The sequence below is a fragment of the Microcaecilia unicolor genome, chromosome 2 (assembly GCF_901765095.1).
Source record: "Microcaecilia unicolor chromosome 2, aMicUni1.1, whole genome shotgun sequence".
Taxonomy (NCBI): Eukaryota; Metazoa; Chordata; class Amphibia; order Gymnophiona; family Siphonopidae; genus Microcaecilia; species Microcaecilia unicolor.
In genome coordinates, this window is record NC_044032.1 from 435,976,709 (window position 1) to 435,989,149 (window position 12,441).

At 41.9% G+C, this 12,441-nt stretch overlaps 1 protein-coding gene across 8 annotated transcripts in view; it reads right to left on the minus strand.

Moving 5' to 3' along the window:
- The window catches only part of ANK2 (ankyrin 2), a 512,604-nt gene that overhangs the window by 256,333 nt on the left and 243,830 nt on the right, over positions 1 to 12,441 (minus strand). For all 8 annotated transcript variants that reach the window (XM_030190840.1, XM_030190841.1, XM_030190837.1 and 5 more), the window contains one exon: positions 11,803 to 12,000. In XM_030190840.1, the coding sequence (XP_030046700.1) occupies positions 11,803 to 12,000 (198 nt within the window). The remainder of the gene's footprint in view (positions 1 to 11,802; positions 12,001 to 12,441) is intronic.

Below are 12,441 nucleotides of genomic sequence, written 5' to 3' on the forward strand. Positions count from 1 at the left end.
ATGAATGATGTGATAGGTGTTGATTTGTACTCTAAGTTTGGTATATGTTACTGTGAGGAAAATGGAGTTTATTAATTAGCAGGGAGGAATTTTTACAGTATTGCATCACAAGCAAGGCAAATTTTGTTTGTGAAGAAATTTTGGGTTTGCATAACAACCGTTACTATGCAACTCTTCTCTATTCCAAAATCATCTGTCAGCAGGGAGTATAGTCTTTTTATTGCCAAATGCTGCTGAAAGGAAAATGGCATGACACATTGGAGAAGTTACTGTAGTCTTTGGCCTAGGTGTGCATGAGCAACTAAAAGGAGCTACTACAGTGACCTTTCACCCACACAGAGCTCATTATATAGGAGCCAATGAAAGTAGAGGTGGCTCTAACTTTAGGTGAAGTGAGGTGGTTCCCTCAGGTGGCAAACCTTTGGAGGTGGCAGCAAGTGCCCCAAACACACCAGTGGTGGCCACCTCACTTCATTTAGGTTTAGATTTATTACTTATAATCCTCCCTTATCCAGAGTGGAGAACAAACAAAACATACATAATCATAAATGCAAACAACACCAACAATAAAAAAAAATTATCGTCACAAAAACAAGAACTGCAGGTACATTAATTCAAAACAATGGCTACCAGTCCAGTCAAGACAATCCATACGTTAGATGTAATAAATGCTGTTTTAACAAACGCTTAAAAGCCGTCAGGTTTCTCTCACGCCAAATCTCCAATGACAATATGTTCCACTCCAAAGGACCAGCAACAGTGATAATACTCTTTCTCATGCTTTCAAGATGGAAAGCACGAAAGTCCGGTACCACTAGTTTAAAAATAGTTTCAGAGTGCAGTGTGTGAGATGGACCATATCGCTGCAGCCCAGAACTCAAATACAAAGAAGAGTCTTGGTACAAAAACATATGAACAAGCAATAACAATTTATATTTAATGCAATAGGATACAGGTAGCCAATGCAAGGAAATCAGAAAAGGGGTAATGTTCAAATTTCGACAAACCATACAGCAATTGTACTGCTGAATTCAGGACTATCTGCAACGATTGCAAAGGGAAAAACTTACTCACCAAACGTAACTTAAAGTAATAATTTCAGATCACATCCTGCACTTGAGATGCAAAAGACAAACTAGAATCCCAAAACACCCCCAAATTATGGACCTACTGCAAAATTTGAACATGCTTCCTGAAACAGAGACTTCAGAAGGAATTTCATAAGTTTCAACAGCTGAAACAAACAACTCAGTTTACCAACATTCACAGAAAGCCAATTATCCTTCATCCAATCTGAAACGCTATCCAAAATGATCTGTAACAAACAATTACTTCTCTGTTATGTATTTTCTTTGAACTGATTGAAATGTATTGCTTTTTCAAACAAGCATTTGCTTGATCATAAATGTATAATTTTTCATAAATAAAAAAAAAAAAAAAACACAAAATGATCTGTAACTGCAGAGTCATTCTCAGTGAAAGAAAAAAAACTGGATGTCACCCTCACCCGCATATATACGGAATGAGAACCCAAAAGAATTTAAGCAAATTGCAAAAAGGCAAAAGATATAGTAAATTAAACAGCAAAGCTGATAGAGACGAATCCTGTGGCACCCCGGTATGCAGTAAATGGGCCTTAGAAAGTTTAGCCCCCACATGCACCTCCTGGCTACAGCAAGATAAAAGAGATACAAACCAACTGAAAATGGCTCCTCACAACTACGTATTTGCTGTAACAATATTCCATGATCCAAAGTATCAAATGTGGCAGAAATGTCCACAATAAAAACAAAAAATAACTAACATGTTTATCCATCCACAAAGTAGTTCATCCAAAGTAGCTGCCATAAGCATCTCAGTTCTTTTTTCATAGGCAGCATCATCTCCGCTAAAAGCTCATCATGAATTCCTTCAACTCCTCATCTCAATCTGGCGGTTTTCTCCAAACCATCTCTCCTCCTGTCATGGTCGCTATTGCATCTCGCCCAACTTGCAGCAGCAGCAGAAATATCATGAACAAGCATGTGGCCTTTGAGCTCCTGCTTACCTTGAAGGACCCACTGGTCCCTGCCCCATCTGATGATTCCTTTCTGCATCATAGGGGGTAGAACCAGCAGAGTCTTTGAAGCATATAGGAGCTCAAAGGACCCAGACTTTTTTTATGTCTGCCACTGTTGCAGGTTGGGTGAGATGTGGCACAGGTGGTGGCCACAGGGAAAGGATCTGCAAGGAAAATGCTGGTCCTGGTTATTAGGGTGGGGGGTGGGGAAGAGATTGTGGAGGCGATGCAGGATCATGTGGCAGAAGAGAAGAGAGACAGGAGATGCTAGACACAGGGTACATATGGAGATGGAAGGAAGAGGAAGAACTCAATATGGAGATAGGGCATAAAGAGAGGGAGGTGACATGCTGAAAGGCATAGAGAAAGGTGATACTGCACATAGGGAAGCAAGACAGTTAAACGGAGGAGAGACACAGGACATAGAAGAAAGGGCACAGGAAGAGGGAAGGGAGATGCTGGATGTAGGAGAGGGGAGATATTAGACAACAGGAAAGGAGCATAGAGAGAGGAAGGGTAAATGATAAACACAGAGGGAACATGGTAAAAAAAGGGAGATGCTGGATATAGAGGAGGTGGCATACAAAGAAGGAGATGCTGGACATTGGGGATATGATATTAAGGAGGGGAGATGGTGGGCACAGGGAAGGGGGCATAGGAAAATGGAGGAGAGATGCTGATCACAGAGGGAGATGGCAGACAATGAAGTATAGTGCAGAGAAAGGGGGGGGGGGTGGATTCTGGGCACAGGAGGAATAGAGAAAGAGAGAAGCTGATGCACAAAAGTCCCCATTAAAAACCATGTGCATTTAGATGCTCGGTAGAAGTTACCGAGTTCTAAATAGCAAGCAATGCTCAAAGGAAATCGAATGCAAACGAGCTGCACACAATTTCAGTAAGCAGCTCGGCAGGGAAACCACCAAGTGCATGTTTAGAACAGTCATTCACTAAGCATTGATGCTATACACATGCCCAAGAAAAAGCTACAGCCGTGTCATACTGTAGGTGTGCATCCTAGGCGCCTCCACAACATGCTTTTCAGTTTTTAATTCAGCCTTTTTTTTAGTTTCATGACAACTGTTTTACAGTTTCTGTTTGTAGGGTTCCACAACAACTTTCATGCCCTAGGCATTTATTGTTTATATGTGCGAGTATGAAAGCCGTGTGTACCTTTTTTTCCAGCTAGGGGTGCTATGGACATGCCTCCACAATGTGCTTTCACCTTTTATTTTTTTGTTCCATGACAACTTTTTCACAGTGCTGTTATGGGTGAGATACACACACATGGCAAATTTAACAATACGTGCAAATACTAATAAAATATGACAGCAGACTGCTCCACCGAGAAGTCACTGTCATGCTACGACTGCTTCAGACCTCCCATACAATTTTGCATGTTAAAGGTAAGTGCTCCTTTCCATGCATTGCTCAGAAACGGCTATGCATTGCTCGGAATGCTCATTTTAATATTAGTCAGCTCGTAATACATTTGCATATGATTACCATTGGCTGTTACCGTGAACGGTAATATCGATGCAGAACCTCTTTGTGCATTATTTGATAAATAGCATGAATGCTAAACTGGCCAGAACCAGTCTAAATCGGACGTTGCTAGCATGGTAAGTTTTGTGCCTTGGTCCCAGAGAGAGAGAGAGAGAGAGAGAGAGAAGAGATGCTAGATGGGTGGGAGGAGTTAGAGAGAGAGAGAGAGCAGTGATGCAGGATGGGTGGAGATATTGAACAAGTAATGGAAAAAAAGAAAAGGGAAGATGCTGGATAGAGGAGGAGTGGGAGATACGTTGGATATAGGGAAGAAATCAGGAAAACACTGAAAGACTAGAGAAGGAGAGAGATGAGGAATGGGATGGATAGTATTTGGGTTGGAAAGCTCTAGGTAGATGAGGTAAAAGAAGAAAATGAGGAAAAGGTGGTAAGAAAGAGGGGTGAAATCAATGTCAGGGACAGATGTAGGGAGGAAGTGAAAAAGACAAGAGAAGACAGAAAAAATGGTAAATGGACAGGAGACTTTGGAAACAGAATTAAGAGAAAACAGAGGAAAGCAGAAACCAGGGGCTTTGACCAACATGTTTAGAAAAACAAAATGCCTAGACAACAAAGGTATAAAATAAATTTCATTTGCAATTTAGTGATTGGAATAGCTTGTGTTATAAGTGAAGGTCTCTTCCCCCATTCTTTCTAACTAGAGCTCTGAGAAGACCCCTCCTTTCTGGACACCTAGGAGAGGGAGCCATATCTGAAGGAAGGAAAACAAGTTATTACAACATTTAATTTGAATAGGAGAAGCATGGAAGAGAAGAAACTGGAACATAAACTGAAGAAGAGCAGTGAGAGAAGTGATTGTAGAGATAAGGAAAGAGAAGTATGCTGTGGAAGGGAGAGAGCTCATTTAAACTACTTTTTCTATCTTTGTGTTGGTAAAACTAGTTGGAGAGTGCACAGTAAAGAAAATTTTATAAAGAATTTTCACATGTAAAATGTTGATTTACAAGCATAAATGGGTGGAAGGATGAGGGTAGAGTGTATGGCGGGGGTATAGTCTGACTGTAGTGGTAAATTAGGGTTCTGGGTATGTAGTAGCTTAGAATGTATGAGTGTATGTGTATTCAGGGGTGCATAGGGGCATGTATTTGATGTGTGTATGTGTGGGGAGGAAGGTGTCTGATTGTGTGCACGCCTGGGGGAGGGTGTATAAAGGGGTACACTCTTTCCTACCTCATATTCTCCCCCCTGTGTGGATCAGTGAAACAAACTAAGCTATATTTTTTAGACAACAGAATATGAAAAATGTAAAATGTGTGAAGTCTTTTACAAGACACTATGGCATAGATTAAGTAAATGGTGCTCAAACATTGGTGCTGAAAAAAATTCGCGCTCAATGCTCAAACATGAGCAACACATAAAAAACAAGAGGTCCAGATGCTGCAATCCAATTGTATCACAAACACAAAGTAGCAATGTTGAGCCAGCAGCTGTTTCTTAAAATCCTTTAATGAATAAAAAACAGCCTTATACTGAATGGAACTGAATCCAAAATATGTTTTTCATTTGACCATCAGCCCAACATGTTTCAGCACACAGTGCCTGTTTCAGGGGCAGAATTTAGCTCTATATTGGGGGCTGAAAATCCCTGAAGCTGGCACAGTGTGTTGGGCTGATGGACTAATGAAAAAAGTATTTTGGACTCATTAATTCCACTCAGTATAAGGTTGTTTTTGATTCAATAAAGGATTTTAAGAAACAACTACTGGCTCATCATTGAAGGATGAGCATCTATTATGGAATAGCACTGAGTGCCAATTTCAGCACTCAAATTTGAGCACTAGGATTTATGCTTGCTGAAACCAGGTATAATTCCCAGCGCCCAATTTGAGTGCACATCCCTGGTATTCTATAACACTGCGGGCAAAGTTTAGGAACGCCCCTGACCCACCCATGCACCTCCCATGGCCACACCCTCTTTTGGGTTACATGCTATGGGATTTGAGCGAATTGTGATTGTGATAGAATAGTACATAGTAAAATATGTGCCTAATTATTGACTCTAATTAGCTCCTTGACCAATTTAATTGGGTGCACATCTTGCATTGGCACTTGATTTTGATCGCCATATATAAAATCTAGGTGTATATGTAGGATACTACATCAATGCATCAACGTTCAGTCCAGCCAGCAGGTACTTTAAAGCACCAGTTGTGACATTTAAAGAAATCCACATATTCAGCTTTGCTATATAGATAGATGGTGGCACTGAGCATATTGATTTTCAGCTGCTATCAATATAGCTAAGTGGCTTGATTTAGGACTGCTCTTTCAGAGGTCTAAATTTAACCATATATACACAGTGATTGAAAATAAAGAGAACCCCTAGATTTTGTTATCTAACTTTGCTGTTTAACATCATAATTTAAGCAAATTTGGTCATTTCTACCAAAATAAATGTCAAGCATCACTTTGCATAACTGACTCCCAGAAATCGTTGCTTGCTTACTTTTTCTACCAATCAAAAGTGATGTCAATGTGATGTTATTGTTTACGATAATCATGAAAATGATGTTTACTGAAGAAGATAAAGCTGTTATTAAGTAATTCTGATGAACTAAATGTTATGGTGCAGAACAACTTCATGTAATAACAGGATTTCAGTGATTTTTGAAATAATTTCTTTGTTAGAAATTCAGCAATCAGTAGGCTATGCTGCTTATTTTCGAAGGAGAAGGCCGGCCATCTTCCGACACAAATCGGGAGATGGCCAGCCTTCTCCTAAAGCCGGCCAAATCGGTATAATCGAAAGCCGATTTTTGCCGCCTTCAACTGCTTTCTGTCGCAGGGCCAGCCAAAGTTAAATGGGGCGTTTCGACAGGGTACGGAAGGCGGGATGGGGGCATGGTTACGAGATGGACGGCATCGGCTGATAATGGAAAAAAGAAGGCCGGCTCTGACGAGCACTTTGCCGGCTTCACTTGGTCCATTTATTTTTAGGACCAAGCCTCAAAAAAGTGCCCCAACTGACCAGATGACCACCGGAGGGAATTGGGAATCACCTCCCCATATTCTCCCAGTGGTCGCCAACCCCCTCCCACCCAAAAAACCTTTTTAAACATTTTTGTGCCAGCTTCTATGCCAGCCTCAAATGTCACACCCAGCTCCATCACAGAACTATACAGGTCCCTGGAGCAGTTTTTAGTGGCTATTGCAGTGGACTTCAGGCAGGCGGACCCAGGCCCACCCCCCCTGTTAAACTTGTGGTCATAAATGTGAGCCCTCCAAAACCCACCCGAAACCCACTGTACCCACATGTAGGTGCCCCCCTTCACCCATAAGGGCTATGGTAGTGTTGTACAGTTGTGAGTAGTGGGTTTGAGGGGTTGGTGGGGGGGGCTCAGCACACAAGGTAAGGTAGCTATGCACCTGGGAGCAATTTGTGAAGTCCACTGCAGTGCCCCCTAGGGTGCCCTGTTGGTGTCCTGGCATGTGAGGGGGACCACTGCACTATAAATTCTGGCTCCTCCCACGACCAAAGGGCTTGGATTTGGCCGGGTTTGAGATGGCCGCCATTAGTGTCCATTATCGGCGGGAAACCAATGGCAGCAATCTCAAACGCCGGCCATCTTTAACGCCGGCCCAAATGTCGAGATTTGGCCGGCCCTGATCCTATTATAGAAACAAAAGATGGCCAGCCATCTTGTTTCGATAATACGGTCGGGTATGCCACTTTATGCGGCTGGCCTTAGAGATGGCTGCCCATATAGATGGCCGACCCCGTTCGATTATGCCCCTCCATGGTGCTCATTTTCAAAAAAGAAAAAAATGCCTTAAAAACTCAAAGCGGAAGGATGTTTTTCTCGCAAAAATGTTTAAGTTGCGATTTTTGAAACTCTGATTTAAGACGTTTTTCTCTAAAGTTTGTCCAAATTTCTAGGGGGTGTTTTGGGCAGGACTTGGGCATTTGTTAAAGTTAGAGGTTTTCTGCCATAATGGAACAAAACCAAAATGTCTGGGGCAAAAATTGAGAAGATTTTGTCTAGACCTCTTTCAAACATTAATAAGTTACAAAAAGATGCCCTAAGTGACCAGATGACCACTAGAGAGATTAAGGCATAACCCCCCCCCCTTAATCCCACAGTGGTCAATGACCCCCTTCCAACATATGACAATGACAGTACATACCAGGCTCTATGATACCTTCAGATGTTATAGCCATTCCTATTAGAGCATCAACCTGGTCCCAGGAATAGGCCAGTGGTCAGTGCAGTGGACTGTAGAGAAGGAGACCCACCTGCAGTCTTGAGGGCTATTGTAGTGGTGTACAGTGAGGTAGGGTTGATTTTTTTCTGTTCCTGGAAGGCTCACAATACAAGATGGGGGGGCTATGGTGAAAATTGTACCTGGGACCTTTTATGTGAAGTGCACTGCAGAACCCCCTAGGCTGCCCCATTGCTCTGCTGGAATGTCTGTTTTTGCCAGTCTACTAAAAATGCTGGCCCTCAGGCATCCCAATAGCTTGTTTTTGTGCATTTTTCCCTAGGACTTTTTTTTTGACAATGGTATCTAAAGAAAGACACACTGGGTACAAAAATGTCTAGAAAATGGCAATTTTCGAAACAAAAAAAATTAAACATGTTTCTGGTTCGAAAATCTCAGCATTTGTCAATCGAGTTTTGGACATTTTTCACAAGATGTTCCAAATGCAGAGCCCTAATGCTTTGTCTCCTGCCCATAGACAAGGACAGAACTACATAAGTATTCTGAGAATATTCCACACAGGTCTAGTAGACGTATGGGAATGAATCAATGATGACAGACAGGCAGAAAACAATGGATAGTCTTAATCATGAAAAGAAGAGCTTTAATTTTCACCCTGGCATCTGCAAGGGCCTCAAAGTGGAAACAGGTAAACCCTTGATTGATTAAAATAGTCCCAACAAGGTTGCATCAAAGCCTGAAACGTGGTTTGAAAATCATTGCCAGGCAAGTATGGCCATAACCTGCAAAGTATCCTCATTTTCAAAAATGCAGCTTGTGTCACCTTACAAACATGGGGTTTCAAGTAGAGAGTTGCATAGGGACAGAAATCTTACTCGTTCCCGCCTGTCCCCGCTGGAATCTTACCCAGCCACGCAAGAATTTAACCCGTCCCCATCCATCCCTGCAAGAATTTAATGGTACATAAAAAAAAATTCTGCTCGGTTCTCTCAGTCTCTCTCTGGGTTTGAGCCGCAGGACTGCAGGCAAGGAAGGAACAGAAATTGGAACTTGGAACACGCACATGTAAGACTTGTCTCTGATTCGCTGGCACTGTGTGCTGGGAGGTCACCACAGGCACGTGCCAGTAGGTCAGGTGATATCTGATGCTTGTGCCTGTGTCAAAGCTGAGGTCTGCCCATCAGCCTGGGAGCAGAGAGGATTAAAAGTAACATAGGAAGTGACAGCAGATAAAAACCTGAACGGTCCAGTCTGCCCAATAGTCACGCTCATTATCAATTCATAATTAAATCAACAATGAACATGACATTATATACTTGATTATGGTTTTTCTTTGGTATTTCTGGGACATAGACCATAGAAGTCCACCTGCTAGAGTTGTCGTCAAAGCCCACTCTAGCCTATTTGTCTTCTCACTTGTGGGAAACAGATCATAAAAGTCTGTCCAGCACTGTCCTCATGTTCCAGCCACTAAAGTTGCTGTCTAAGCCCTTTCCAGCCCATCCTAAACCAGATTGCCATATATGAGACACAAACCATACAAGTCTGCTCGGTATCAGCTCTAGTTAATCACAGCCAGAGTCACCATCTAAGCGTCATTCAACACATCCACACACATGCAGCTGTTTAAGTTTAGGTTTTTTATAACTTCCATTTTCTAATTAGAGATCCTCTGTGTTCATCCCATGCCTTTTTGAATTCCGTCACCATTTGTGTCTCTACCAAATGGAGACTTTCTGCATCTGTGCTGTTAAAGCAAGGAAGAAGAGGAGACAGCATTCAAAGAACTTGGTACTCAGTAAGTGAGAGGCTGGCGCAAGTGCAGCGTACACTTCCATGAGAACCCCACAGAACTGCTTCCATCCCCGTGGGAACCCCATAGGTTCCACGGGATTCCCACAAACCCCGTTCCTGTGCAAGTCTCTAGTTTTAAGGATAAGTTGGCGTCAAAGGTGACTTCTAAATATCTAACTTCTGGTTTAATAGCCCAAACAAGTATCACCTAGTTTCAGGACAACTGGTATCAAAGTCAGGGTCCCGAGAGACTGCAAGGACCTTCATTTCAGCAAGGTTCACAGTAAGCCCATATCACATTGGACAATCGGATACACCCCCAAAGCAATCCACCACCGCAGGTGGCTGGATGCATGCTTAAACGAAAAACAAAGAGCATGATGGTATCTGTATAAAAATGGTATCATTGCATATCAATGAATCAAGGCACATAATAGTTGTATGTAAATGTCAAACAGAAATGATAAAACAGCTAAGGACCCCTATAACTAATTTGTACTGGGAGGAAGTGGAACGCGTCAAGCAATTTTTTAAAAGTTTCTCTCTTTAATGTGGATATTATTTTCACAGGGATAATGTAAACAATGTTCAGTGTAAATCTGCATAGTTATTTTTCAGTAAGTATGTTTCAGTTTTATGCTCTGAGTATGACAGAATGGAGTCTAAAGCTTGTAAACACTAGAGCACTGAATCAAAGGCAGCAAAGATATCCAAAAATAGAAGAAGAAACCCTCCAATGATCTTCTGTTGAGGAGGCAGGATATCTACAAATCAATATTGCATGGATGTCCATATCCCAATTTTAGAAAGGCAGGATATGGACATCTAACACTACAGTACGTCCATATGAAAAGGGGGTGTGGTCTGGGCATAATTTGGGTGGGTCTAGGGAGGGGCCAAAATATGGACATTCAACTCCGATCACAGAAGGGGAAGAGAAGTTCATATCTAAAAAGATGGATATTATTATTTAGACTTGGTACTACAAATGTCCAAGTTACAGAAAGGTGCTATGATTGAGCAGCTGTCCGCTGGAGGTATTAAAGCAGGACATCTCTTTAATCCCCCAGTGGTTGCTGTCCCTCTTTTCTTCCCTGAATGTGAAACAGGCAAGAGATAACAGGCTCTATATGATAACTTCAGGTACTATGGACATTCTTAACAGAGCAGTATGTAGATCTGAGGAGTAGCCTAAGAGTTAGAGTGGTAGACTGAGCACTAAGGGACCCAGGTTCAAATCCCACTTCAGCTTATTTTTGGGTGAACCCTTCAGGGACAGAAAAATGCCTACTGCACCTGAATATATAAGAAATCTCAAAATTTGAAAGCTACTGAAGGTAGGCATTTTTCTGTCCCTAGAGGGCTCACGAATTAAAAAAAATAATAATTAAAACAAAGGAATCTCAAACAGCTGAAGTGGGATTTGAGCATGAATTTAGGAAAAGGGCTGTGTCAGAGTAGCATAAGCTGCCTAAGAAACTTAGAAGAGCCAGGTTTGCGGTTTAGGAAAGCAGTGAAAGTGCTGCTGTTTCCTTGATGTAACGTTAACTGGGGTTTTAATGCTTTACGGTTGTACACCATCTTGACTGGCATTTTGCGATGCCAAGGGGAGTGTATATACATTTTTATAAATAAGTAAGGGGCCCTTTTACTAAAGGGTTGGTGTGCGACAAAAGGCTTGCCGCATGCCAATCTGGAAATACCGCTGGGCTACTGCAGAAGCCAGTGGATAGTTTCCACCCCCGGCATGTGTCATTTCTGGTGCTACAAAAATATTGGTATTAAGCCAATATTTTATATTTTTGTAGCGCCGATGCTTACCCTGTGGTAATCACTTTCTGGTTATAGCCAGGTTAGCGTGGGAGCCCTTACTATCACCTCAATGGGTGGCGTTAACTGCTCCCCCATGAAATGGCCGCACGATAAGTGGTTCACTTACTGCACGGCCAATTCTTTTCCAGAAAAAAACCCAGCCTTTTACCCTCTGCGGTAAAAGGGGGCCTCAGACTGTGTCAAAAACACGCGCTGATGCTACTGCAGGCCGCCTTTTACTGCAGCTTAGTAAAAGGACCCCTAAAGAATTTTTACAGTTTTCTGGACTTATGACAATGATGATTAACTAGCTTAAACTCCGGTTCCATCAATTACCACATTATGAAGTTGGTGGGGTTTTGCATACTTTTGCTATAGGCACTTTCACACTTTAACAGTTTCAAAGAGATTACCTTTGTTCCTACATGGATATTGGCTTCTTTATCCAGAAAAAGTGCCACCATGTCTGCATGACCTTCTTGAGAAGCCAAGTGAAGCGGTGTGACTCCTTGCTTTGTCACAATGTTGGTCTCAGCTCCATAGTCCAGCAAAGTAGTTGCTATTTGCATTTGGTTCTTCTTAGCAGCAATGTGCAGAGGGGTATAACCATTCTAAAATCAAACATCCAACAGACTATTTTTTAGGAAAAATCATCTTTAATTAAGCACACTCAAGGAACAGTATGTGTGTTGCTCTCGTCACTCTAAAATATGGATCTTTTTCAGTCTTTTGTAAGTTTTAGTTTAAGTACACACACAACAGACTTTAAGAGGGCCATTTACCAACGGTATGTGCTATTGTCATCACTGCTATCTGCTGTAGGGCTCGGAGGAATAAAATGGGCCCTTCAGCAGGTAACACATGGTAGCAGCATTAGCATACGCAAACCATTAGAAAGAAAGTACATTTATACTTGTTTTACACACTTCAAGTACAAATGTCTAAAATTTCCCCGGCATATACATACATAAAAATAGGCACTGGAAAACATAGCACCTCCTTTTATATAATACAAGGGTAATTCTTTTGCAGAGTACCTAGAGTAAGAGGGT